This window comes from Pelodiscus sinensis, chromosome 14, assembly GCF_052426305.1.
Source record: "Pelodiscus sinensis isolate ZL-2025 chromosome 14, ASM5242630v1, whole genome shotgun sequence".
Taxonomy (NCBI): Eukaryota; Metazoa; Chordata; order Testudines; family Trionychidae; genus Pelodiscus; species Pelodiscus sinensis.
Genome location: NC_143065.1, coordinates 43,421,617 through 43,449,122, shown reverse-complemented (window position 1 = coordinate 43,449,122; position 27,506 = coordinate 43,421,617). Strand labels below are relative to the sequence as shown.

Below are 27,506 nucleotides of genomic sequence, written 5' to 3'. Positions count from 1 at the left end.
CGTTGTATAACGCGTATCATGCCCACTGATTAGGAATTAGTGTTTTGAAATTATGCTATACTTTAAATGGCTTTTCCAGTGCAAAATCAACTACCTGCCTTAATGTCACGGAGAGTAAAGAATAGGAAGCGAGAACAGCTATTTGGTGTCACGCTGGGCTCGTGGTGTCCGACTGTTCCCTGCGTATAAGGCAGTGAATCAGCCGCTCGTGGCTGTTCAAGCTTGGGGAGGGTGTGGGAAGATTGGGGAACAGAGCGCAAATCAGGTGATTCGAGGTGCTCTGGAAGTGCTGGGAGGGAGAGAGAGGAGTAGGAAGTGTGGGGTTCCGGCGCCCCAATGAGAGAGGTGTGTGGGAGAGGACAAATGGGGGTCTACGGGCCACAGGCGGAACGTCAGCAGGCCGCCGGCTGTTGCGGCCTTCCAAGATGGAGGGTGGAAAGGCTGATTCCCCACTCTGGCACGATGAATGCAGAAGTGGGGGCCCACAGTAGTAACCCCAAAACCTGATCTCTCCAGGCTTTGGTATAAAGCTTCCCCCCAAAATCTTAACAACCTAGATTTTAGGGATAAAAATCCACTGCCGCCACCAAGTGCTTTTAAACCCACTAACAGGAGTGGACGCTTGAAACCAACCCCAGGGCGCCCCAAGCTCTTTTCTCCAAAGAGCCTGAAAAAGAAAGAGAAAATACAAACTGCAGTCTGTGGCTGCTATCCCCTAGTCAGAGGCCTGCAGATCCCACAGACAGATTTTCCAGGACACAGAACTGAACCAATACCAGGTTAATAAAAAAGAAAGAACTTTTATCATCAAAACAATACTCCTGTTGCAAGCATAATGACTAGATAGAAAAAGTCACCACTTAATATACTCATGGGGACTCCCATGGGCTCAGGACTTAGTTACAAAAGAGAGGAAAACCCATTTCTAACAGCACAGGCATCAGATCCACAGTCCCCCAACAGAAAACAATCAAACGGATTTATTTAAACTTTACCCTCCTTACACATTATGAAGAGTCTTTTTCTTGGAGAGAGACCTGTCTTCTGTCTCCCTCAGTATCTAGAGCAAAACTAGCTCAGAGACAAAGGAAGGGAAATCCCAATGTTCCTTTGTCTCAGTTGGAAATCCCTATCTGCATTTCTATCAGCTGACAGCTACCTGGCTTAGGTACAGTTAACCCCTTAGTCCCCAGGCTGCTGGCCATGCCTCATGACCATGACAGAGGGCCACTCATGCAAGCTCGCTCATTATTCTTGGTTGTCGGTCACTGGGATCAGGTATCCTAGGGTGCTTGACTATGCTACTCATAGAGCTTGGCAAGTTTGGAATGACCACGCCTACCACTCGAGCCACGGGATACACCCCACCCACCACTCAACTGTCTTGCTGTTATGAAGAAGCTGAGCCAACGCAGCGCTGGGCAGGAGAGCTCAGAACCCCAGTGACTGTCTGGATGAGGACAACCGTCAGGCAGATTTGAGTTCTTCCAACAATCAAAGCAACAATAGTGATTGGACTTAGAGCGAACTGCAAGAAAGATGAGCCTTCCTATTACTTTGCAAGGGGCTCCCTGGGCAACAGGATTTTACTCATCCAGACTCTTGAGGAGCAGAGGACAAAGAAGAACAAGATCTCCATACTACCATGTTTATGACCTTTTATTCATCAGGAAGCTACGTCAACATGCAACGCCATAAGGAAGTCTCTGTGAAGTTGAAAGCTTGTGTCTCCCCATGAAGTTGGTCCATTAGAAGGTACCACCTCACCCACCTTGACTCTCCATGAAGTTGGATACCCACAGTAACTCCTGAAACAGGAAACCATAGGCTTGGGCTACGAAATCTCAACCCTGCAGAAAAGCTAGCCACAGGCCTGGGCCGAGAGGTCATGGCCTAGCTGCCCAGCACACACTCCTAATGCCACATTGGCAGCGTTTACACAATACAGCGGTGATGGCAGAGAAGTGCAGCCCGGGCTGATCAAAGTCATGCAACAGCGTGGGCTGAAATTTCAGCCTGAAGCATGGTCCCTTGACCCGGCTATACATTTCAGACTCCATAATCAACAGCACACCTGGTGTCAACGGGAGGTTGGCACAGCCAATGGTCTTTATCTAGTCCCCAAACTTGTACCTGATCTCTCTTCAGTACATTAGCAAGGTAATACCCTCCCAGCTAGGACATTGCTATTTCTATCCATTGGCTCTCGTCCCTCCCCCATCTCCTTTCTTTCCTTCAGCAACTCTCCCGTTCCCGTCCTTCGCTCTTCCATTGATCAGATGACCAGCAATGACATAGTTAACCGATATCAATGCTAGGTTTTAGAATTGATTCCCTAATGTAGCTCAGATGGCATGGGGGAAGACGTCGCCCCTCAGGCATTTTTCCAGGCTGGCTGCAGACTCTGGAAAACTCCACATTCACATTTGAGAAGTTCTTTCTTCCGCCACTGAAGCCAAAACCTTTCATTTCTAAAAAGCCAACCCAGATTTCACAGAATGTGACCGCTCCATGTAGGCCATCTAAATTCATCAGCGGGATTGGATCCACGTTTGGCTTGGTAGAACATTTCAATTCATGAAAAATTAAACAGAGGTCCCAATGTTTGGGCCAGCTACATAGAATTTTGTACCTAGGGTTTTGTTAATCAGCCACAGAAACCTGGTTTGTGCATCCCCACCTGCCATGATGCCCTAGCCACATGAGTATCAATGCATTCTGGAAGCTCGCTCAAAAGCCTGGTCTACACTGGGAGTTCAGGCTGAACTTAGTCGCGTTCTATCAATTTTCTGAACAATGAGTCCACACCACAAGCCCGTTGTGTCACCTTTAAGGACTTTAAAGTTGATTTCTGTACTCCTGCTTTCACAAAGAGTAACTGCTAACTTCAATCTTGCATGGTCGACTTTACGGGAGTGCGGCGCTGTGAAAGTCATTGTTCTTGGCCTCCGGGAGGTATCTCACAGTGCCCTGTGGTGATGTTTCTGGCCGTGGCTTTCAACCTTCCGGCGCGCCAGATGAACAGGAAATGCCCTGGGAAAATGTGAATTTCATTTCCTGTGAGACCAGCATGGCAAGCAGACCTCAGAGCAGGCAGCAAATCTGAGCAGCGCATCTGACCACGAGTTCTGTTCCCAGGGTCACGGACGAGAACCAGCATGAAGCGTGCAGGAGATCCAGGACCTCACTGCTGTGTGGGGAGAGGAATTGGTTCAGGCAGAACTATGAAGCAGCCAAAGGACTGCCAATATCTATGCCAAACTCGCAAAGGGCATGGAGGTGAAAAGGATACAGCAGGGACGCCCAGCAGCACCGAGTGAAAAGAAAGGAGCTGAGGCAGTTGAACCAAGAGACAAAGGAGGCGAACAGTCTGGAGCATCGCCACAAACATGCCGCTTCTAGGAGCAGCTGCATGCGACCCTTGGAGGAACCCAACCAGTTTCCCTACCCAATCCATGGATTCCTCCCGTGACTCTCAGGCAGCAGTGTGGAGGACACTGCAGTGAAGGAGGAGAATGGTCAGCAGGTGAGCAAGGCAACCGATGTCACTGAGAGCCAAGAACGTTTTATAACCTCGGAGACAATCCCCTCCTCCCAGGACGTCTCACAGCTGGGCCCTGATCCCGTGGAGGGCACTTCTGGCAAATTCACATTTTTTATCTTGCTGGAAGCAGGTTAAAGCAATCAGGTGTGATCGGTGGTAGCCACTGTGCCTACATAGCGAGGGCAGGGGAAAAGGTCCCCGGAACAGCTGGTTAACATGTGTGGAGATGGAGCGGGAATCCTCCCTGCACATCTCCATGACGCTCTCACACAGGAACTCTTGCATCCTTCGCAGAAGGTTTCTGGGGAGGCTGCCTTATTCCATCCTCCATGGCAGGATACCTTTCCACACCAAGCCAGCAATAAGTGGTCTGGTATCATTGCAGCACAAAGCATTGCAGCACAAGGCCCAGATTTCTGGGCATGTTCACTCAACATCCGCTCCTTATCTCAGAGTCGAGAAGAATGAGATCTCGCATGGCCACCTGGATGAAGCAGGGGAAGCTATTAGCAGATGCCTCTGCAGTAAACCCCCTTTTGCTCATCCCCAAGGAAGCATGGCTTGAGCCTCTACCCACTTGGTCCTGCGGGAGGGGAAAGTAACACTCTCCTGGCAAACAGGAGCCCCTGCCCTTCTCTGCCACCGTACATGGACCCCCTCCCAAGTCTTGTGGGAAGGGAACGTTGCACTCTCCTGGAGGGTGCCAAACACACGAGTACCAGGTGTGAGCCCCTATCCTGCTGCCACTCCCTGGCCCCTTCCTATTTCCCGAGCCCACGTGTCCCTTACATCATGCCTGCCACCAGACCAAGCCCAGCTGCTCCCATAAGAACTCTGAGCCTCTGCCCACCTGGCCTGCTGCATAGTGGCCACTTAAAAAAAGTAACTGTGGCCTTAAACATAACACTTCGCTATTGTCTTTAGACAGGCCTTCATTGTATTCTAACAGATTAGGTTTCACACTCCACAGTGTCTCCCCTGCAAAGACTGCCCTTCACTTTCTGGGTGTGTCTAGACTACAGGGTTTTGTCGACGAAAGTGGAGTTCTGTCAACATAACGTTGACAGAATGCGGCAGTTTTGCCGACGGCAGTAAACCTCATTTCACGAGGAAAAACGCCTTCTGTTGACAGAGTTCTGTTGACAAAAGATATTATTGCATCTACATTGTCCTTTGCATCTACACTCTGTCGACAAAGCGGCTTGCTTTGTCGACAGAGCTGGCTGTAGTCTAGACGCTCTTTGTCAACAGAGGCTTTGTTGACAGTGTGTCAACAAAGCCTCTGTCAACAAAAGCCTGTAGTCTAGACACGCCCTCTGTTACAGTGGGAAAAGCAGTCAGCCTGCCACGCTCTCGCCCAGCCCTACCAGCTGTCCGGCTGGCACAAAATCTGCAGATGAAAAAGGACTAGGGAAGAGATGTCCAAGGAGCAGAAGGGCATTGGTCGCTTTGGCTAGCTGGATCAAAGCAGCCCCCCACGATAGATTTCCCCCATTTCAAATTGATTCCCAGCTATCTGGCATCACAAGCTTCTGGTGGGCAACTGCCACTCCCCTCTCCACTGTCAGAGCGGGTCTTATTCTGGTATTCCTGCATTTCAGGGCAGGGGAAAGCAATTTGCAAACTTCCACGAAAGTGGCCTTACCCATGCCACCAGTCTGTGCTGGTCTGACGGCACCAGAACCAGTGTTCCACTGTATCCAAGGAATCAAACGCTGGTGGCATTTGCAATTTTCTCAACTAAGGTGTTTCAAAGAACCCTGGACACTCTCTGGACATTTTCCCGCATTAGACACACCAAGGTTAACATCCTCATCATAGCGCTTTGATCTTCCACAGGATCCACAATGGGTTCCAGGCTTACGTGGCTACAGTGTCTGCGCGGATAACCAAGGAGAAAAAGGGTGCCAGCACACTGTTTGCTGTTGGTCTTAAGCAGGGGGGAGAAGATGAGTGCATTATGGGCTGCTGACGTACCCAGAATGACCCGCTGCACAGATTTGCACCCAGCACACACTGGGAGCATAACCCAGAGTACATACGGATGCAAGCACTGTGGGTTACCTACCCATAGTGCATCACTCTCAAAGTCGACAGCAGCCACCCTGCTAGGGACATGCGACTTCCAACTTTGTTGTATTCTCGTGCACAGCGGGGACAAGCACCTTTGACTTTACAAAATCGGGTGCTAAAAAAATCAGCCTTACTAAATTCAAGCTTCTCTCTCAGTGTAGACATGCCCAAAGACTCACCATGGCACCGAATGTCCAGAGGACCTTGACACAGTGGCATCAGGGGCCATGCAGAGCTGGGATGGAGGAGGACAGGCCAACCCAATTACATGAACATGGTTATTGGGTCCTGCTCACGTTGCAACACACACGTTGAAATGGTTATTGGATGACAACTATGGGAGAGTCTAGGCCTCAAGCAAGGGCAAGGCACAGAGACAACCCACCATGGTTACTAACCATGACCACAAGGCAACAACTGATGCCCAACAGGAGCACCCACGTCTGTACCTAGCTCACCAGGGATCCATTCGCACAGTCAGCTGTGGGCTCAGGATTCTAGCTTTGTTTGTACTGCGTGGGGCCACGGTGTTTAGAGTCAGCCCATGTCAGTACTGACCACAAAAACTAGGTTAAAAGTTGTACTGTGCACAGACCTCTTGGGTATTTCATATAGTAAGTTGGGCCCCAGCCTTCTTGGAAGCAGGATGGGAATCTGCAGCACAAAAGGATGCCGTGCCTTGCCTAAAGTCTTGCAAGAGATGGGAGTGGACCCAAATCTCTGCCAGTCACCCCAGTACCATCTATTTCCTGCTTTCACTTACCCACAAAGACTTGACTTGCAGATTTTGCTGTTCCCTTGCCCCAAGCGGCCAATATGAGGGAATCATGATGAACTCCAAGCCTTGCTTACAAAAACCTTTGCAGGTGGTTTCGATTTGTGCGTCTTTTAAACAGCCAAGAGCTGTGTGTTGAGGGGATGCTGTCGCTTGCAAGGTATGAATCTGACCTGCCTACCCTGTGGCAGATCTGTCTACAGCGTCCACTTAAATGACACATCCCATACTACAAAACATCATTTCTCAATGAAGCATGCCTGCGCAAATCACAGTCCCATGAGTTCCCCACTCCACGAGGAGCATCCGGCTTTACGTAAGTTAGAAAAGACAAGATAACTGATTTTTTTTATTACATCTAAAGATTTCTACATAAACAGGTAACATTCAATAGGTAAACAATTTTTTTTCCAATGCATGTAATAAATATTTTCACTTGGTACTTTTATACAAACTGACATTGGTCTACTATACATTTTTAAAAGCCATTTTACTGGTTTGGCATGCCATATGGAAACTAAGAGAAATTTTAAGGCAATGAATCACAGATTTAAATTCATGGAATTAATGGTAACTTGTTAATATTCTGTTTATATACATTTTCCCTTTGTTAATTAAAACAATTAACAGCAGCACTTTCTGGGACCACCAGCTATTCTCCCTTGTTAGAAATCTAAGCTCTGTTAAAAAAAAACAAAAAACACTTACATTGATAAAACAAAATCCTTTCCAATACACATTAAAATGTGCTTTAAAACCCTGAAATGTCAATGCAGCGAAGGATTCACTTTCAATATGCTCTCCTCACCGTTCTTAGCTTTACATTAGAAGGCAGTTCCAAGCCAGTTCAATAAAAGTCTACAAGCCATCCCAGCCTTAAGAAACTTCTTGAATCCATGCCATGAAGGGTAACAAACAGGCCTAGAAGTGCTACGATGCTTATATTAATGAAAGCACTATGTCATATTTTAATGCTCAGTATATTAGAGTTTAGCATAGTCCAGATTTTATTTTGTTTTTAAAAGAACGCATCCAATAATGCCCACAAAAGTGATTCAAAGCCACTTTAGCCCTGCTATTCAAACAGCTATTTGCTCAGATCTGTGTGTACAGACAGACACACACACACACACACACACACACACACACACTCACTCTTCTAGTGGAAGAATTTGAAGACAAAGGAAAAATTTGGTATCCCACAGATTCAGTCATCTACAGCCAGGTTAGCACTAACTCCTGCATCTTTAATAAATATGCAATGAGTGATGGTTTTTAAAAAAAACCTAAGTTGTAAGGAATTCTTGGAGAATTCAGACTTCTGCTAAATAATGTTAACTGTGGCCAGATACCAAGTTCCAGCACGTTATCAATCTTACAAAACCTCAGGGAATGAAACAGAAATAGTCACAAAAACATCCAGAATGAGTAACACAGGAACACCAAAGAGCATTTGCTATCCTCTGTGGAACAAGGAGATTAACAACACACACAGCTGAACTGAAAAGCCTGCCTGCTCTTATTTAGCTGGTTTGATTTCCGATCCTTACAACTCATTCGCCACATTCAGTGCTCTAGGGTTGCCAAGGTTTTAATTACATCTGTAATTTTGCTTTTCAAGGCAGGTTTTCAGCTCACCTTTAACACAGCAGAATCAGTACAAACCCTGACAACTCAGATGTAAAATAGCCATGAATTCCTCAGAATGTCATTCTTTCACTTTCATTTTATTCCCGGTTTCACATCTGCTCTCAGTTACACGAGTGCAAGGCGAGAGGAATCCGTCACTTCAGATTGATAGGAGGTATTACAGAGAAGCATCTGCTCTCTAATTGCCAATTTAATAACCAATGTATTTGCTAGGCTAAAATTTTAAAAATGAGTTACGTTCCTAATGAAGATTCAAATACTTCAATCTCCGGCTGGATTTAAAAATGAAGTGTTTCCTCTTTTCTCCCTTTATTTACTGATTTTATCTGGCATTTAATAAATTATAAAACTGGTGAATGGTGAAATATATGTATCAGCCAGATATGTCTGGACTACACATGCATGGGAAAAACTATTTAACTCACTTTTAGCTCACACACACTGATCTATAAATACATATATACACACACATTTACATATAAACACAAACATTTTGTTTTCAAAATACAAGTCAACTATTCAGTGGCAGAGGGGATGCTGTAAAAACTCTAAAAACAATTTTGATGCGACATATTCATGTGAACCTGTCGGTTTACCATTCAACTGATCTTACAGCAATGCCTAATTCTACCTGGATTAAAGTCAATTTTTTTTATCAATGCAAGATTTTAAGAGACAACTTTATACACGAAAGGCGGCCCTTGTCGATGCTCGAACTAGCTGATATCAACTGTTTTGGACATAAAATTTCAGATCGGAATCTGCTAATTGTGGTATTCCTTCTTATCCTTCCTGATAAGCTTGTTACCTGCACTTTCAACTAGCTAAAAAAATATTTTTCACACCAGAGGACATATTCATTCTCTCTGGTGCAGACTTTGGGACACAATAGAATCAACTCCCTCCCCTCCCCCCAACTGTTATTTTAAAGAATCTCCTGAAAAACTGCTTTCCATCTATTTACATGTTTATTTCATAAGCACGGATCAGTCCAAGCGATCCATTGGCTCTAAAAACGTTTTCCTATGTCATGCATGTCTTTTAAAAAAAAAAGTAGTAACAGGAATTGGAGAGCAGGTATGGCTCGCACAGTTCAATATAAGCATACTTAAAAACAGGGAATCACTCAAAATAACTAGGAGGCCAAAAAGAGAAAAATCCAATTTGTGTCCACTAACAGATTTCTACAGACGGACACTCTGATACAGTTAAGCGAGCGGGCTGTTTTGGGTGGGGTTTTTGTTTTTCGGGGGTTTTTTAAGCTTAATGTCTAACATTCAATAGTAACTTAATTTTGATGCATGTCAAATCAGAAGATGATGTACCACTACCACTGACAGCAGCACAAACCATGCAAGGTGCATAATAAACCATATTTCCTTCTCTTTGCTTAACAGATTTGTTTTTAGCAGAAATTTAATCTCTTGTGGCCTAAAGCGGGCACTCACTGACAGAGTCATTTTGGCCCCAATTCAGCAAGCTACTTTAAACACACTGCTAAATTTAAAGGACATGAGTCATCCCATTAAAATTTAACACGTGCTTAAGTGCCTTGTTGATAAGAAGCACAATTATTTAAAGGATTAATACTGGAGGTTAGAAAGAAAACTCTAGAGTGAAGGCGTGTCAGTGTTTTTATATGGGGCCAGATTCTATAATTGTTTGTGTCCAAACAATACTTCAGTCCGAGATCATATCGACTCTGGCCCATACAAGTAACTGACACAGTAATGAGCCTGCATCATGCTTGATGAAGAAGTGAGAAGTCTTCAAGCCAACTGAATATGCAGTCGTGTAGAATCAGAAGTGACATTTAAAACACACTCCCATAAGCTATGTCCTGCACTACAGAGGGAATGCGGTGGAACAGCACAAGTAGGGTTTATACCACTTGAAGCATCCATCATAAATGTGCGCTGAATAGGGTTAAAAGGAATTCAGTTCTACCGCCAGCTGCAAATGGTATTTCCAAAAGAAAAAAGTCTGCAACGTAAAACTTCAAAAAATTCCTTTTCTTTTTCAGTAACATTATGGTAAAGAAAATAATGCCAGGTGTGTCCAAACTAAAATAAGCAACTCACAGGAGAAATGCGTAAGTGAAAAATCTTCAGCATCCAGAAAAATGAACTGAAGTTTCTTTTTTTTTTTTTGTTATACTTTTCTTTCTTTTTGTTTCACCAGTCAGGTCATCTTAGGTTTATATACAAAAGTAAAACTGAAAATATAGTTTTGTTCTCTGTACAGGTCTTAATTTTTTTTTCCTAAAAAAGGAAAAAAAAAATCTTGTCTACGTTTCTAAATAGAGTAAGATAAAACCAAGCACAAAGATCGCTTTTTCTGGCAAGTTCATTGAGTCCATGACTTAGTCCAATGAAATAATGTCCGGTATGCCAAAGATAGACGCTGTGTCTGTGCTGCTTCTATTTGCAACTGGATGGCCATGATTTTCTCGCAGGCTGTTGGAGGAAACAAGGCTGCTGTTACTGCCGCTGTTGCTACCATTGGTGGCCGGGAGAGTACTGCTTCCTCCTGCGTTTAACTGATCAAGGAACATCTGGGATGAAGTGTATGGGAAAAACCGAGGGTGCAAGAGTTCTGGATCATCGGAGGCAGAAACTGCCGCAGCTGCAGCAGCAAGCAGGGAGGTGTTGTAATGCTACGGAAAAAAGACAAAATTGTAAAAAGTTATGCTTCTGATTCCCCGGGTTTTCTTCACAGCAGCACAAACAAAGCAGAAAGTGTGTGTGTATTCTATGCTTTGTGAATTCTAGAAGTTGGCACCCACTTGTCTACTCTGTGTTCTCCACGTGTTTCTTTGCAAGACAATCTGTACAAGCACGTGGACTGAAGCCCTTGGTTTCGAAAGCCGAAAGAAAATTGGAAACAAAAGGAGTGCTGTTTGCGCTGACTGCATCGCAATCTCTCAATTCCAAACTATTCAAATGATGAAAAGCAGTGTATTTTCCCTTTCTTCTCCTCCCCCCCACCCCGCATCCTGCCCCCCCTCAAAAAAAAAATCTATTGGCAAGAAACTGCTCATATGTCAACAGAATCGTCTAGCCAAAAATGAGACACACAACCCACCCACGACTGTGACATGAAAGCGATATACTTCTCTTACTGCACTCAAACAGATCTAGGAGTGGTGTGCTTAAAATGAGGAGGTTGCTACGATGGTTCACAGCAGTACCTTTTCCCTTAAACAAGCAGGTGAGCCCCAAAAGTAGTGATCTTTCCGCTCTTAAATGACATTTATGAAAAATACCAGCTGCTTTTTCAATTTAAAATAATTTAGCAGTAATTTGCATTTTGCTCTATCTTCCAGTGGTTTCCATTTTTTATTTCTCCTCACTGACAGTCAATCTGAGCAGTCTCTCTCTTTCTGCTACACAAAAATGAGTGCAATAATGCAAGATTTGTAAAGCCTTCTTTACAAAAACCTCCACACTGGCTCAACAGCAGCCCTTTAGAAGGGGTGTAGTCAAAACTAACTTGCATTGCATTATGCATTTTTCTACAACTTACCTGATTGTCTCCTGATAGGAAAGGGAAGAAATCTAATCCTGTGGAAAGTTAAAATAAAAAGCATTTCAGTTTCCTCAAGAGAATGTTGCCCACTCCCCTCCCCAACTGAAATCAAATAATTTATCCAAAGTGTGGATGATTGTGACATTTAACTCTCAGTTATACCTCGACAGGGCAATTAGGGATGTAAAAATCCCACATAAAAAGATAACCGGTTAAACGTTAAGTTTAACTGGTTAACTAGGATCCTGTGGGCAGTGGGCCCAGTTGGGTTGAAGCAGCAAATGATGCTTACCGGGTAACCAGTTAACCTTTTACTTCCCTAAGTGAAATACAGTAGTAAAATACAGTAGTACAGTTTATAAAGAGATTCAGTGGTTTTATCCCTTCAAATAAAGGTTAACCTCAGTTATGCATACAATGATCTTCTATGATCCCCTAAATATTTTGTATGGCTGGACTACTAATCAATTGTATGTTTTACACTCCTTCATAATGGCATGAACTAGTTACATGCAATTCAAAGCAGCGAGAAGCCGAACCTTGTAAGTCATAAGGCATAGGTGTCATGTGGAATGGATGCCTGTAGTCTTGAATAAGTGATGTATTCATGTAATTTGCGTCAACAGCAGGAAGGCTCGGGGTTCTTGAAACAGGAGATGCCTGATGGGGTAAATTTAAAATGCTGCAAGGGAAAGAAAACGATTTTCATACTTTGTAAGCATGTTTGATTTAAATGTTAACAGTTTGAGGACTGCAAATTCCTGCTTGTGGAAAAACCAATCTACCAACACATGCACTGTACAGAGCTTTAAAAACCAATGTTAATACTTAAGACATGATTCTGCGTGTAGCATGAATCACTCAGGCAAAAGACACATCCCTGACACAAGAGGGGACCGCTTCTACCAGATTTCAAAGTCATGCTCTAAAGCATAATAGTCTAGAACTTCTCAACAAAATCAATTGTCAGATTTTTTTTTTTAAACAATAGGGGGGGGGGGGAAACCCCACATTTCTCTTTAATCTTGTTTTCAGAAATGGCTGAATCATTTGGGCAGAAACTTAGCATATCAGTCTGTCGCTGGCTGAAATTTTCCATGCAAATGTCTATCTGGTTAAAGTTTAGCTAAGGTATAAAGAGATTAAAAACAGGTCTCATATAGGCAACTTTAATATGCATGGGTAGCACTGCCTATATGAATAAGAGTATGAAAAGCCATCACAAAACGGACCTGAGATTTAAAAGATATATGCATAGTTAAAAGCCTGCATAACAGGTATATGCATAGTTAAAAGCCTGCATAACAACCCAAGATGTATTTCTATATGCGTTACAAGGCATTTCCTATGGACCAACAGCCAAGAAAAACTTGACAAAACTCACATGATTAGTGGGTAGCTTTTATTACTGGGATAACAATCGAACACCACACAATCCCTGTGTGTGGATCCAATGGTTTCATCTATGCATACATTTTGCCAGTGCTGCACTATTAGCAGCCTGGCTATTTATTTGTATCTAGTGATTCTGGTGTTCTGTATTGCTACCCCTATGTAAGTGTCTCATCCTGCTGCTGTTCTCAGTTGTGTACTGTCTTTCCGCAATTCTTTACTAGAGAAGATTAATGTTTCGAGAGGTTTGGAAGGAAGTTTCTTAAACTATAGTAGCTCTAGGCCATTTTCAGTGTTTTCCTTTTTTGTCACAGATCAGGGATAAAAATTGCTTCATAATATGACGCTTTGTAGTAAGCGCCTTCAAGTTCAGCCTGTGAAGCTGCAGCAATACAGACATTCACTTCTGCAGGCACACTGCATGGTTTTACATCCCAGGCTTTCTGTGAGCTATGAGCGACGGACATCAGATCACAGTCTGCGGTGATCAAGTTCTGTCGTGATAAACACGAGGCTACGCTTTGAATAGTGAACTTCCCTGATACAATTACATTCCACCTGAAATTAGTTTTCACCCACTGCTTGACAGGAACATATTTTCATCTTAACTAAAATGAGTGCCCACTGAATTCTTACCCCTTATTGTTTAGGGGGGATGCAGGAGATATGGAAGGACAGCTCCTCTTGGCAGACGGTTCCTCCTCCTCTTCATCGGAGGAGCTGTCTATGGTTAGATCAATCACTTCAACTTTCTTATTTTTATTTGATTGCTGGTGAGAAGACACCTGATGATCCAAAGAAGAACTTATGCATCCTATAAAGGTTTAAGAAACAAAGAAATTATTCAAGCCATAATTTATATTGTACATGCATTACAATGAAGACAAGCAGGGGCGGCGGGTATCATAGGCAGGGGAAGGCATTGCCTTCCTGAACTGCCAGCCTAGCCCCACCCACACACTGCCCCCGGAACGCCTGCTGTAGATGTACTGGGGGTGGAGCGTTGCTGCTCTGGGGTCAGGAAGGCTGGGCCCACGCACCACCCTCCCTCCCCGTGCTCCGAGGCTGGGGACGGTGGGGCTACATGCAGTCTCACTCCCTATGGGTCGGGGGGAGGGCTTGGCTCCCGTGAGAGGCGGGGCCTGGGTAAAAGGGGCGGGGCTGGGAGCTTGCCTCCCCCAGCCCTACCTCTACCCACCGCTCATGAAGACAAGCATCACTTGGTTAAATTAAAATGAAATGTGCTTGATTAACAAAGCTCGGACACCAAAACAGAAGTGAAAAGAAAACAATATCCGAAGTATAAATGATGCTTCAGAAATGCAGACATGCCCAAATGGATGTTAATGTTACTCAACATCTTACTTCAGTTTAAATCAATAAAAAGCTACTGCTGCAGAAAAAGAACTTTTACGTCCCATAGCTCCTCAAACTAAAGTATTCCTTTATAAACACACCCACAGTTTCATATTTTAAACAACGTGCTTACCAATACAGGATTTCGTTGGGACCTTCAAAAATGTACGACTTACCATCAACACCATTGTAAGATGCAGTTACTTCTTGAACATCCTTTTTGGATCTCATGGGAGCCCATGACCCGTCCTCCTTGAACTGAATTTCATCGCAGTCTGTGCAGTACTTCAAGATTTCCATAAACAACCTGCGAAACAAAACCTTTAAGATCCTTCTTGAAAGAATAAAAAGGAAAAGGAGAACTTTAAAGTGGATTAAATTAAGGGACACCAGAACCATTCTCTAGAAAACGTTAAGTCCTATGAGAATGTTGGGCCTTCCTCTCTCCTCAGTAGTTTTTCAACAGGAAACTGAAATTTTAAAACATGAGTTAAAATAAGGACAGTGAGGACTTGCCTGCTATTTCCACCTAGGGATTTATCTTGACTGAAAATACATTCCAGGGAAACACTAGACCAGGAGTCTCTCACTCCCCACCGTGGGCCATCATCCCGGAGCAGTTATGTAGTCTGGCTGGGGAGTACGGGTGGGCTTGGAGGAGGTGGGAGAAAACAGTCCGTTCCCATCCCCCAAGCTCTGCCCCTTCCTTCCAATGCCCCCCTCCCTGCCCCCATGGCAACCCCTCCCCTGAGGGAGCAGCCTCAGGGATCTCCAGGGGGGCAGGGGAGGGAAGACAGCAGCAGTGGTTGGGCCCCCCCCATGGCGGTGGGAGCCACAGGGAAGTGGAGCTCACTCGCTCTGCTCCTGCCACCACGGGGAACGCAGGGGACCCCAATGGGTGCTTCCACACCGCACCAGGCCTCCCCCCTAGAAATCCCTCAGGCGGCTCCCTCGGGGGACAGGGTGCCATGGGGGGGGGGGGAGGAGGCTGGGGTTAGGGATCAGGAACAGACACTCCCCTTCCCCCCAGTACGTCAGTAATCCAAGGCCAGACTGCGCAACTGCTCTGGCCAGGGATGGTCCAGGGGCTGGGAGTTTGAGACCCCTGTACTACACCAAATGTTTGCTTGAGATGAGGAAGACGGATGCAGTCTCTCGTGCACTTTTTTAGGACACAGTTTATATATAATTGAACTATTTCAAAACATGACATCTGGTGCACCACCTTCGTAGCTTTACAGGCATCAATCTGTGAACTAAGCCCGGGAAGCACAAAACGAGGGCAATATCCATATGAACGCGCTGCATCCCAGGCACTGTCCACCGCACTTACAGACTGTGCACTGCATTTTGCTCCAGATGTTACTTACCCATCAATTATGAGATGTTCGTAGGGAGCCTTCTTGTCACAAACAGGACAAACCCAGGTAGGTTTCTTCTCGTTCATTTGAATGTACAGAGTGGCATCAAAACACTGCAGATGCGAGCACGTCAGGGCCCTACATGGGATAGTTAGCCGCATCTTCCCAAGCTTTAGGAGGAGGGAAACAAAAGAAATCGTTATAGAAATGTAGCCGCGTTAGTCTGGTCTAGCTGAAACAAAATACAGGACTATGTAGCACTTTAAAAACTAACAAGATGGTTTATTAGGTGATGAGCTTTCGTGGGCCAGACCCACTTCCTCAGATCAAACAGTGGAAGAAAATTGGCACAACCATATATACCAAAGGATGCAATCAAAAAATGAACACATATGAAAAGGACTAATCAAATTTCAGAACAGAGGAGGGATGGGGGGGGGGGGGGGTGAGGTAAAAGAAATCGTCGTTTCTTTTGAAAAAAAGAATTGTTCACCTGCTTTAACCAGGAAGATACCAGTGTGCTAGAACTCAGTTTCTTGGCGTTAAGTATTTAGAGAAAAAGAAAAGGTCTGATTCCCATATTCAAGTCACACATCTTTGCTCTAGGTTTTCTGTGTGCCTGATTGCATCCTGGGCTAGCAATATAAAAATGAAGCGATCTTCTGTTTCATAAGAACATAAGAACGGCCGTACTGGGTCAGACCAAAGGTCCTTCTAGCCCAGTATCCTGTCTACCGACAGTGGCCAGCACCAGGTGCCCCAGAGAGGGTGGACCGAAGACAATGATCGAGCGATTTGTCTCCTGCCATCTCTCTCTAGCCTCTGAAAAAAAGAGGCCAAGGACACCATTTTATCCGCTGGCTAATAGCCTTTTATGGACCTAACCTCCATGAAATTATCTAGCTTCTCTTTAAACTCTTTCCCATGTATAAACTTTGTTGAAAAAAATCTATTTGCAGTAGCATTTTTATTGATACATTTTACTTTTTATTGCTTACCATAGTATTTTAGGCTAATAAGAAAAATAATTATTCACCCTCATTGGTGTATTGGAAACGACAGCGAATTTGCCATCCACTATCACACCTAAATCTCTTTCAGCACTGCCGATTAGAATACCTACAGAGATTTTGGGGAAGACGATGTAAAAGATGATGTTCAATTCCAGCCTTTGAGGCAGGGAATGTCTTCTTGCTCTGTGTTTGTGGTAACACCCAGCACAATGCGGCTCTGCTCTGTAACAGGGGATCTTAGCCAACACCACCATCCATATCTACCACTGCTGACATGGAATAGGTCCAGAATGAAAAACACAGTCCAAAAGAACAGCGCCTACGCAACGCAAACGATCACACTCACACAAACAGGGCCCAGATGAACATTTAGACGAGAAAAATTCTTGACAAAGAAAATACACTTCAAAACCAATCCAGAGCCGAAAACCATTACAAGCTCCAAGTAAAGCACCTCTGTGCAGGATGGTTTCAGAAAGTACGTGGCCACGTACCCTGCTCACAAGCAACATGGGTCTGGTGTCACAGGATGGCACTCCTCCTCAACGCTAAAACCACCAACCCAAGAGAACTTACAGTGAAGTTCTCGGCAGCAACCTTTGAACAGCCTAAAATACCTGCTCCCATCCTCCGCAACATTCATCCCAGGGTCGTTCCTAACCCGCATCTTGCTTATTTTTCTTCCGCCTTCCTTTCAGTCACTAAGACAGTAAGTCACCACCAGATGGGAGGGGAGTCAGAGATCTCCCAGAGGAACAAGCAGTGATGCTGGCATAGCGATCAGTCAGCAGGAGGTGCTACGCATGCCATGTGTTTGGCATCCCTTCTCCCAATACCCGCGACCAAGCCTATTATTTCTTTCACCCTCCTGAGGCAGGCCTCTTCTAAACTCTTATCTCCCAGATGGCAGGTCAATGGCTCCTTTGTCTTTTAGGCACAATAAAATTCACCAGCTACAACTGGTATCGTGATAAAGCATGTTGGAGACAGAAGAGCTTTTGTTTTCCAGAACCTGGATGTTTAAATAGGAGGCAAAATAAAAAGAGCAGCAAAAGTGCTACAGTGACCCAAAACTCCCCAGGAAAATGGGGTTAAATAATATTGTAATAAGCTTTGCGAAATAGGATGTTGAACTCATTCTCAAATACATGGCACCAAATAATGGAATGCCACACACATCGAGAAATAAAAATTACCCTCTGATAGTATCATCTCATTACCATGTTGCATTTTCTGACTCCTTGTTAAGACTTAATAGGATACCTAAATTCAGTATGTGCAAGGTGCCCAAGTAAGGATGGTCTCATTTCTCAACTTTGCCATGAAAACTTATCGTTAGATCGTACAGTTTGGCCAAGCTGCATTCATGTTCTGAAGGTAAAAGATGCAGAGGAGAGGAAAACTTTAAAAACCCCTAAAGGAACAATAAAGGGTTGAAGTTCAATGTTTTTGGCTGCAGCCTTGTATCATTTTGCCTAGTACACTGTGTACCTAACAGAGTTCTCGTCACAAGAAAGAGAGAAACTAAAATTTGCAGAACATTGCGGAACCACAGTTATGGCCAGATTTTGACTTTTTCCTCAAGTCAATTATTTATTGCCATCCTCAAGACTGAGATTATTTTGGGGGACACACATCGCCTTTCAAACGTCCTTGCAAAAGCCCCTTTACTTAGATCCTGGGTCAGCTCGTTCCAGGTCCCTACTTGACTGTCACAAATTGGGGTAAGGCTTATTTGCTAAAGCAGCTTATAAGGCAATTCAGAACATGTTCAAAGTGATTTTTCAGCTTCTTGGAACTTTTATATTTTTCTCCTCTCAAATTTAGGGCCCAGTCTTGCAACCGTTATTCATGCACGTAGTCTCATTTATTCCTTCAGAACTACTTTCAAAACTAAGAACTACTCCTGCAGCTCAGAGCTGCAGACCTGGGTTTTTTAACAGCCATTTTTCATCGTGAGTGGCTGAATACATGCCCTGCTTTAGATTCTTTGGTTCTGTTACTTGAAATGACTGGAGATAAAAAAAAAAAGTGCTCTTAAAAGATGAGACTTTACTCTTGTACTTTGGGTCTGAGACTAAGCATTGACAGTTTCTGGAAAATAATTCTTCAGGGAATTCAAAGTTCTCTATTAGCAAATGGAAACAAGGTTTTTGTCATAGATCCAGTAGTCATTATCCTCGTTCATTTATATTGCAAAAGCTACTTTTCAGGATACGGAGAAAGATATGGTCTCTGACCTGAAGAACGTCTGCAATGACACACTAGTGAAAGAGGAAAAGAGAATCGCTTCTAAAAACTAGACTGCACTACACAATGGGCACGCTGAAAGATGACTCCCAAAGGGAATGCAAGTTCCATACCCCTCACCTGGTTATGACAGAAAAAAACACGCAAAAAATATTCTGTTCTAAACCTTCAGGGTTTTGGAACAGACGAGGATTAAGGAGGAAGCACAGACTGAGCTACAAAACCGACTTCACAAGAGCTACTGCTCCATGTCACGGAGGGTTTTCATTTCTATTTCACATCTTCACTAAAAACTTCAATTTTCATTTCTGAATTAACCAGCTATCTTTAAGCTTGCAGACATGGGACCATGGGTGTCCGGTGGCTTAGGCGGGCAAGGGTCTGCCGTCCCAAACCGCCAGCCTGGCCTTGCCTGTAGTCTGACTATAGGCATTGTGAGGGCAGAGTGTTGCTGCCCCCAGCGCCTGTCCTCCTCTGTGCTCCTGGCCGTGGAGGCTGGAACCACGCGACCACCTCTCCTCCCCCCGTGCTCCAGGAGCTGCGCTGTGCACATACTCCCCTCGCCTCTCTGCTCCTCCCCGGTGCTCTGGGGAGGTTGAGGTGCGCTTGATGCGCTGCCCTACTTCTCTGCCCTGCTTCTCTGCACCACCCCAGTGCTTCGGGGAGGTTGGGAAGCACTGCTCCATCTCCTTCCCTGTGGAAGCATGCTCAGCACACTGCCCCGCCTCCTCCCCTCGCCATGGGAGGCGGGGCCTCAGCAAAGGGGGCGGGGTTGGGGGCCTCCCTCCTTGAGCCCCAGCTGTTCCACCCAGGCATGGTGGGGACTGTCTTGCAGAAGTTCTTCCTGCTCAAATATTAATGCATCTGAACCAAAACTCAGCCAAAGAACAAACTTTTAAAAAACTCTAGAAAAGGACAGTGTAGGAAACCCCAAATTACCTGTAGCATAAAAACTGTTCCCATTTCTATACATAAAATCAAATACCTGTAAATGTGTTTATTCCTAGATCAATTTCTAGATACATTTAAGAGTAAAACTGATGGGCTGTTCTTTTCCTCTACAAAGAGGTGCGAGTAAGACAACAAAGATGTATTGTTTTAGAAAATTGGTCAGCAGGAAACCAAAAGCAAAAGTTGCAAAAATATGAATTATCAAAAGCATCAGTGGAAGGCAATTAGATTAGTACTAAAGTAAATATCTGTAACCCCAAAAGACACACACAAATTGAAGTGACTGAGCTATTATATTAGCACCATTAACTCCTAAAAATTAGACAGTTCCTAGATTTAGGAACTGAATTGTTATTATTGCTTTCTGTTGAGACCCAATTAATTAGTCTTTAACTTTAGGAAACAAGAGCACTGTACTTAAAAAATTAAACCATGATAGTACAGTACTAGTACTTCCTGACCTAACATAATAAGGGCCCAGCAATATAGCAACAATTTAACTATGCAAAGACTGAACAACGTTTCTCAAAAGTTACTATGAATACAAGAGAATTCTTGACCTTACATAAAATACATTATTTGTATTCCCTCTCAAATCCTGAAGAACAGGATTTCACTTTTTATAAAAGCAATACTTCTGTACTTTCTCCTGCATGATAAAAACAGTACTTTTATCTAATGACATAAATGTTAAATACTATTACAGCTAATATGTGCTAAACCAAAAAGCCTGAAGAATGAAGGTTAAATATCAAAATATCCAGCACAGTGATATACATACAATAATCTACCAAATATTTGTATTTGAATTGTGCTCTTTGCAAGGTGGAACTTTTGTATCCAAAAATATCTTTGCATTGTCAGAATCCAAGAGGCCATTTAGTATCCTTAAAAATGAGCCCCAATTTTGCTAGGCAATGGAATGAGTAGCTAAGTCAGCTTTATCCTTGGGAGCTGTATTTCAAAACTGAAAACTTTCAGGGTCAGGCTTGCACAGCTCTGGAAAAGTCAGGAAACAGTTGCATCTTTATTCTTGACCATTTTAAGTATGAACTGTGCTTAAGACACTCTTTTGACCAATGAGAGAGCACACAGTGATGAAGAAGTGTGTTATATTTCATGGGAAAACTAAGAGTATACATAGACTAACAAAACATGTAGATGGTATCATGAGCTTTTGTGAGCACAGCCCACTTCTTCAGAAAGCTCATGATCCCATCTACATGTTTTGTTAGTCTATAAAGTGCTACCAGACCACTTGTTGGTTTTTAAGAGTATACATGATGCAAAATAAAAGCCCTAACAATATCATTCAAATTGCATAACTCAGCTGGTGATAAGAACTGCAATATAACTATTGTCTCCTTTCTCTTATTTTCTAGCGCCCTTCACCTTATTGCACAATTTAATAAATCTGTTTTGATTAATCTGATCTCATTTCCAAATTCCATGGAACTTAATTAAAGTAATGTGTGTGATGCATAGATTGAGAAGGGAAGCACGCAACCCTGTCTATTTCCAATTCCAAAGCATGTATTTGTTTAAATGTCCTTTGGACTACTGATCTCTTGAAAACAATAAAACCCTATCACAGTATATACCTATCAACTTCAGTTACAGGAATGTAACTCTTTGGCTCCAGGAACCAGTTGTGGGTAGGGATGTCAATGTGTAGTTGACTTAATTAGCCTAGGTTTATCGGTTAATCTTATCCACTGCCTGCATTCCCCCCACCCTTGCTGCCTGTGATTCAGAGGCGGGGGGGGGGGGAGGGCGGATGCCAGTGCTGGGGGGAGCTGGCTTAAAAGCTGGTTCCCTCCAGCACTGGCTCTGTGGTGCCATCTGGGCTCTATTAGCAGCAGTCCCAGTCCACTGTGGGTCTGAGCTCCCCACCGACGAGGGCTGCTGCAGGAGCAGTCTTTGTCCGTGGTGGGCTCAGGCTTGCCGTGCATAGATGCTGCTTCACAGCAACCTCTGCTCCGCTGCCCCCCCTGGCTGCAGCCTCTGTATCAGAGGCAGCAGCACAGGGCAGCAGGTCTGCGCGGGGAGCTAATTTTTCAACTGGCTCCCCTTGTGGACCAGCTCCCTCCTAGCAGCCCACGCTGCCACCTCTGACGAGGGATGTGAAGAACTAGTCGATTATCCGATAAGCAAATGTTTATTGGTTAGTTGACAGGCTAGTCGACTAGTCGCTTCCCTCCCCTTGCTGCCTCTATCAGAAAGAGGACAAAAGGAGGGGGTACTTCAGAGCAGCAGCACCGTGTGGAGCCTGGGGCCAGATGCGGGGCTCCACCCGGTGCTGCCGCTGTGAAAAACTGCTTGCAGCCCAGGGCCGGCTGGTTCAAAGCGGCAGCGCCGTGTGGAGCCCAGGATCAACTGGGGACTCCCATTTGGACGCTAGGCCCCCTGCAGCGTTTCAAAGTGGCAACGCCGCCTGGAGTTAGCAGGGGAGTCCCCAGCTGATGCCGGGCTCCATGCGGAGCTGCCGCTTTGAAACACCGGGGGGAGCATGGGGTCAGTGGGGAACTCCTAGGGTTGTTGCTACACTTGAAAGGCAGAGGCGCCCAATCGACTATTCAATTAGTCAATGACTCGCAATTTAACATCCCTACTTCTGATACAGAGGCAGCAGTGCAGGGGGCTCCCCAGGAGAGGGGATGGAGCACAGTGGCTGCCAGCCCCACCCCCAGGGGCTATCAAATAGTCATGTAACCGGTAAGAATTCAAGTGGTTACACTATTCAATTACCCGACAGCTAATACCCCTAGTTGTTGGTTTATAATATACACACAAATACAGCCACCAAGGAGCTAAGTTATGTTCGATATCGAGATCCACTATCCTCTTTCAGGGCCGACCCAACTCATCCACACTTAAAGGTGGCTAACTTAACTGCTCAAGTTAATCACATGCTTTATCTGCTTTGCTGGAACAGGGGCTTAGGCGATGGACCACAAAAAATATAAGCCAACACAAAAGCTTTTAACGTGAATTAAAATTGTCCTTTAACAGCCAGTTCAGTTTCATCAGAACCAACTTCGGAGGAGTTGCTTTTACACTTACTGGACAAAGAAGAGAAACTCTTAAACTGGTGGTAGCTATTTCACTGTCTGGATCTGCAGTCAGTTTCTCTTTTACTGCCATTGGAAGAAAGGAAAAAAAATAGAAAAAGGTTTGTTACACACACATCTCTAGGACGATATAGTAATATGCATGCCTAAAACAATTGGCTTTAAACGTGCTATTTGTAAATCTATTGGGAATAAGCAACATTGATTGTATTGTCTGCAACTCCTGCAGTCTGTAAACCTGAAGAAAAACACGCCTCATATGCAGAGTGCAGTTCCTGTGCAGTTTCTATTCTCCAAAAATTTCAGTGGAGCACCATGAAAGGGGAAACTTCTCCAACACCGTATTGTATTTCTAAATACAATTCTAGATTTTTGTTGGCAAGCAGTTTTAAAGTGATAAGCTCTCTAATAATGCAATATCAAGTTCTTTGGTCAATTGCTGGATTTAATGCACACTTTACAAATATTTTGTTAAATCCTGCATGTAGGCTAGCAAAGCCCTGACTCTTTGAATAGGTATTAGGGGCAGGGATGTTTATCGGATAGTTGACACGCTCGTTGACCAGTTACTTCCCCTCCCCTTGCTGTCAGAAAGAGGAAGTAGGGGGAGGGGGAGCGGTGCTTCAAAGTGGCAGCGCTGCATGGAGCCCGGAGTCAGACACTGGGCTCCACACGGTGCTACCGCTTTGAAACGCTCTATGCAGCCTGGGGTTTGCCGCTTTGAAACCGCAGCATTTGAACACTCTGAGTCCCCAGCTGACCCTGGGCTCCATGTGGCGCTGCCGCTTTGTAGCACCGCAGGGAGCATGGGGCCAGCGGGGGACTCAAATGGCATCGACTACTCAATTAGCCAATTCATCTAAATTTAACATCCCTAATTAGGGGGCTCTAATTATTCAAGGGAAACGTACCAAGAATTGTAGATCTTTTAGGCAAAAGGCAGAACCTGACCAAGCAGCTCTTATAGAATTAGCACTGTAAGGACTATAGTCCAATAGAGGCCCTAGTGCCTCTTCCTCCTCTATTTTTGTCTGTAAGAGTTTTAAGAAGTAAAATTGTTCAGATTTAAATTCACCAAAACCAGCCAATCCCAAGTCGCGGTTGCTCTGGGACCCGTAGCTGGGGATTTCATTCACGTGTATGCCTTGTATGGATAGCGTGATCAAGCATACCCAAAGTCCTTAACAGAAAGAGACGAGTGGCTCAGGACACTTGGTTGGGCTGCCTGATGTTTATGCTCTTAAATCTCAAATCATAATGTTACATTAACATAGTTTCATACTCCTGCCTCTTCAACATTATTTTTGTCCTTGGCATTTAGTGATGTTCTCTTCTATGTAGGTTCTCCATCACTATCGCACCTGGGTGCTTTCCAGAAGCAAATGAAGCAACATGACTAAGATGTGTCACGTTTGCTCCCTGTCTCTCCCTGGGAAGAAACGTGCACAGCAGCGAGTTCTGATTTTTAACAAGTGAATTGCACATGTGGCTGGATCTCGGCATCAGAGAAGGCACGACTACACCTTGCCCCTACACCAAAAGGTGAGGCGGTTTGGGATGGTCTGATGGAGGAGGTCATTCCCAGGTCTTGACAAACGGCAGCGAAACCTATTCGCCAGCCCCACATTGCGCATGTGTGCGCCGCTAGTGAACGGGGCGAGTGGCTGAAATCTACTCCACGGGCAAGTAGATTCAGTGATTTGTCAAGCCCTGGTCATTCCACGTGGTGGCCCAGCCCCCAGCAAAGCCTAGTCTCCTTCACAGATGAGCTTTACCTGGTAGAAACTTCCATTGGGCAGAGAGAGGAGCCAAGTCGTCAACCCTGGTCAACATCTCAGTAGGTTGGTACCAGAGAACAACATCAACGCATCAGTTCACATTAGAAACTCCGAGCAACACACTTGGTGAAATGAATTTACTGTTTTTCAGCAAATTAACACTGGCTATGTTGAGTGGCCAAATAGTCTCTTGAATTTTTACTCCACAGTGGCAATAGTCTTACTGGGTTAGTTCAATGCAGGCAAAGGCCTTTGATTATTCAGATTTAGACCGGATTGCAGTGACAGACATCCATGGAATGAATGGATTGTCGGGTGTCTGCCCTTTTTAAAAGAAAGGTCTGGGAGATTACTGGATTTTTCCCCGCAAAGAGTGAGTTAAGCAATGACAAGTATTTGTGGGGTGGGGGAATAAAAGGTCAGAGTTGTATAGTTAAACCGTAGGGTTGCGTGGAAACCTAAGAGAGCAGTAACTGTCTTAGCAGTGCAGGGATACAGAACAACCCATAAGTCTGGTGAAAATTCAATTTCTGAAGGGATCAGGAGGTGTGTTTGTTTTTAACCCTGTCCTTCCTTATTCGGATTCAAAACTTTCGAGTTACAAAAAGTAGCCTCAAGCACTGCAGCAGAAGCCAGCGCTAAAAGATCTTTTTACAAAAGATTTTTCTTTATAGAGGTTGAACATCTTAGTCTGGCATCCTCGGGGCCAACCGGTGCCAAAGCAGAGAATTTGCAGAACAATGGGTGGTTAATAGCGTGGAGAGCCGGTCTCTTTCTATTTTACCAAGGCACGAATTGGTAAAAAAATTGGATCTGCCTTTTCTGATTTCTGTAATTATTTCACCCTTTGCTGTATCAATAGCGTAGTGACACGTGCTTGTGCTTAGCAGCATTAGCAACATTCTCACTGCTTGCTGGGCCCTTAGAGGACATTTAGTGGTAAATCAGATTAAATCACAGCACAGAACACTGAGAGCCAGGACTGGAGGCTGTACACAAACGTTGCCAGTTCACGGGAAACTTGGCCCCACCCACAGTAAGCAGAATCCGGGTATCTAAAATCATGCCAGACTAGAGGTTTAACCTGTATGTAGATCAAATATTTGAATGTATCAGACATACTTAGCGCTTTAGAATGATCAGGATTCCTTATTCCTTTTGCTCGTAACCTCTGTAATAAAACTGTAGACGACAGCTGTTTTACAAGGTAAACTGCCATAGAATAAGTCTGGAAAACAAACATAATGAAACAACTAAGAGATGATATAATCCAAACAAAGAATCTGTATAAATTTTATATTAATGTTTATGATCTCCAGGATTACATGGACCTAGACGTCAACCATCGCTACAAAATGGCGGCACAACATTTTTTACATTTAAGACTGGTGCACAGCGGGGGGGACCTGGCACAAACCAGGAATCAGCTGTCCTAGCTCATGACAGGTCCCCGCGGCTGCACTGCAGCCTTTTAAATGTATTAAGAACCGGCCGCCTCTTAATACAGCCTCTCTCCGACTTACGAACCGGTTACAGACCAAGCAATTGGCTGTAACTCGGGTTTGTTCCTAAGTTGGACCCCATAGAGTTACACGCGACCGTGCTGTTCGTAAGCGCGGATCGTGTTCGTAATTCGGGGTCCACCATTTACGACAGCTTTGGTCTTAACTGCGAACTGTACATCAACGGTTCGCAACTCGGGGACCAGCTGTACATTTAAAAGTCAGAGCCGCAGCAGGATTAGCTCCCAGGCCGGAGCTAACCCCGCTGTTGCTCCCCCGCTTGTCAACTAATCGATGACTAGTCGATTAAACTAAATTTAACATCCCTACCCGGTCCCCCAAAATGTATTTTCTGAGCTATCCCACCAGGGCCAGAAACAGGCTGGGGAATGGCACAGGGTTAGCTCTGTCGGAGTGCTGCATTTCTGGCCCGCAGAGCTCGATTCCTCATCCTCAATGGAGTGTGCTGGTTCCCAAATGACACTTCCCAGGAAGGTTCACTGGGATGGGGTGAAGTATCAGAGGGGTAGCCGTGTTAGTCTGAATCTGCAAAAGCGACGAGGAGTCCTGTGGCACCTTATAGACTAACTGAAGTGTAGGAGCATAAGCTTTCGTGGGCATGCATCTGACGAAGTGGGTCTTTGCCCACGAAAGCTTATGCTCCTACACTTCAGTTAGTCTATAAGGTGCCACAGGACTCCTCGTCGCTTTTGGGATGGGGTGAGAGTCTCTGGGGATTATCCTGAGTTGATGGGGCCCAGTCCCAGAGCACAGAAGCAGCCACCTGCATGGTAATCATGGGTGGCCTCAGCATGCCCTTAAAACAGTAGGTTTCCTAGTCATCCATGACTTCAGTAATATTATGCCACAAAATATCACGATTTACGTGACGTCAGAAACACCACGATATTTTAAATGTTCTACTCTTACAAAAGATGTTGCCACCATTAAAAACCTCGACTGCTATAACGTGCTTGTTTAATGCCTCAATTAAGATAGAAGTTTGGAAATGCTAATTAACATTGTGAAATTATTTAGTGACAGCTTGAATCTACAAAGTTAGGTACTTGCCCAAGGCAACTTTCACAGAAGTCTTGGGAAACAGACTGCAGAAACCACAATTAGGACTTCACTGAAGGTATATGCTACCAGCTGAGACATGTAACCCAACATTTTAAAAGAACAAATGCCCAATGTTTATCTACCAAGCACATCCGTACAATAAAACTAATTTCTGCTGATTTATAGGCAGGGTCTCAAAT

General features: G+C 44.5%; 1 protein-coding gene across 2 annotated transcripts in view; it reads right to left on the bottom strand.

The window, feature by feature from the left end:
- Positions 1 to 6,728: 6,728 nt before the first annotated feature.
- PIAS1 (protein inhibitor of activated STAT 1) overlaps positions 6,729 to 27,506 on the bottom strand; it is a 102,629-nt gene continuing 81,851 nt past the window's right edge. For both annotated transcript variants that reach the window (XM_075896847.2, XM_014578062.4), the window contains exons 7-14: positions 25,865 to 25,970; positions 22,957 to 23,030; positions 15,689 to 15,849; positions 14,495 to 14,625; positions 13,599 to 13,776; positions 12,110 to 12,252; positions 11,568 to 11,605; positions 6,729 to 10,698 (exon numbers count right to left, since the gene is read on the bottom strand). In XM_075896847.2, coding sequence (XP_075752962.1) covers positions 10,405 to 10,698; positions 11,568 to 11,605; positions 12,110 to 12,252; positions 13,599 to 13,776; positions 14,495 to 14,625; positions 15,689 to 15,849; positions 22,957 to 23,030; positions 25,865 to 25,970 — 1,125 coding nt within the window. In that variant the 3' untranslated portion in view covers positions 6,729 to 10,404. The remainder of the gene's footprint in view (positions 10,699 to 11,567; positions 11,606 to 12,109; positions 12,253 to 13,598; positions 13,777 to 14,494; positions 14,626 to 15,688; positions 15,850 to 22,956; positions 23,031 to 25,864; positions 25,971 to 27,506) is intronic.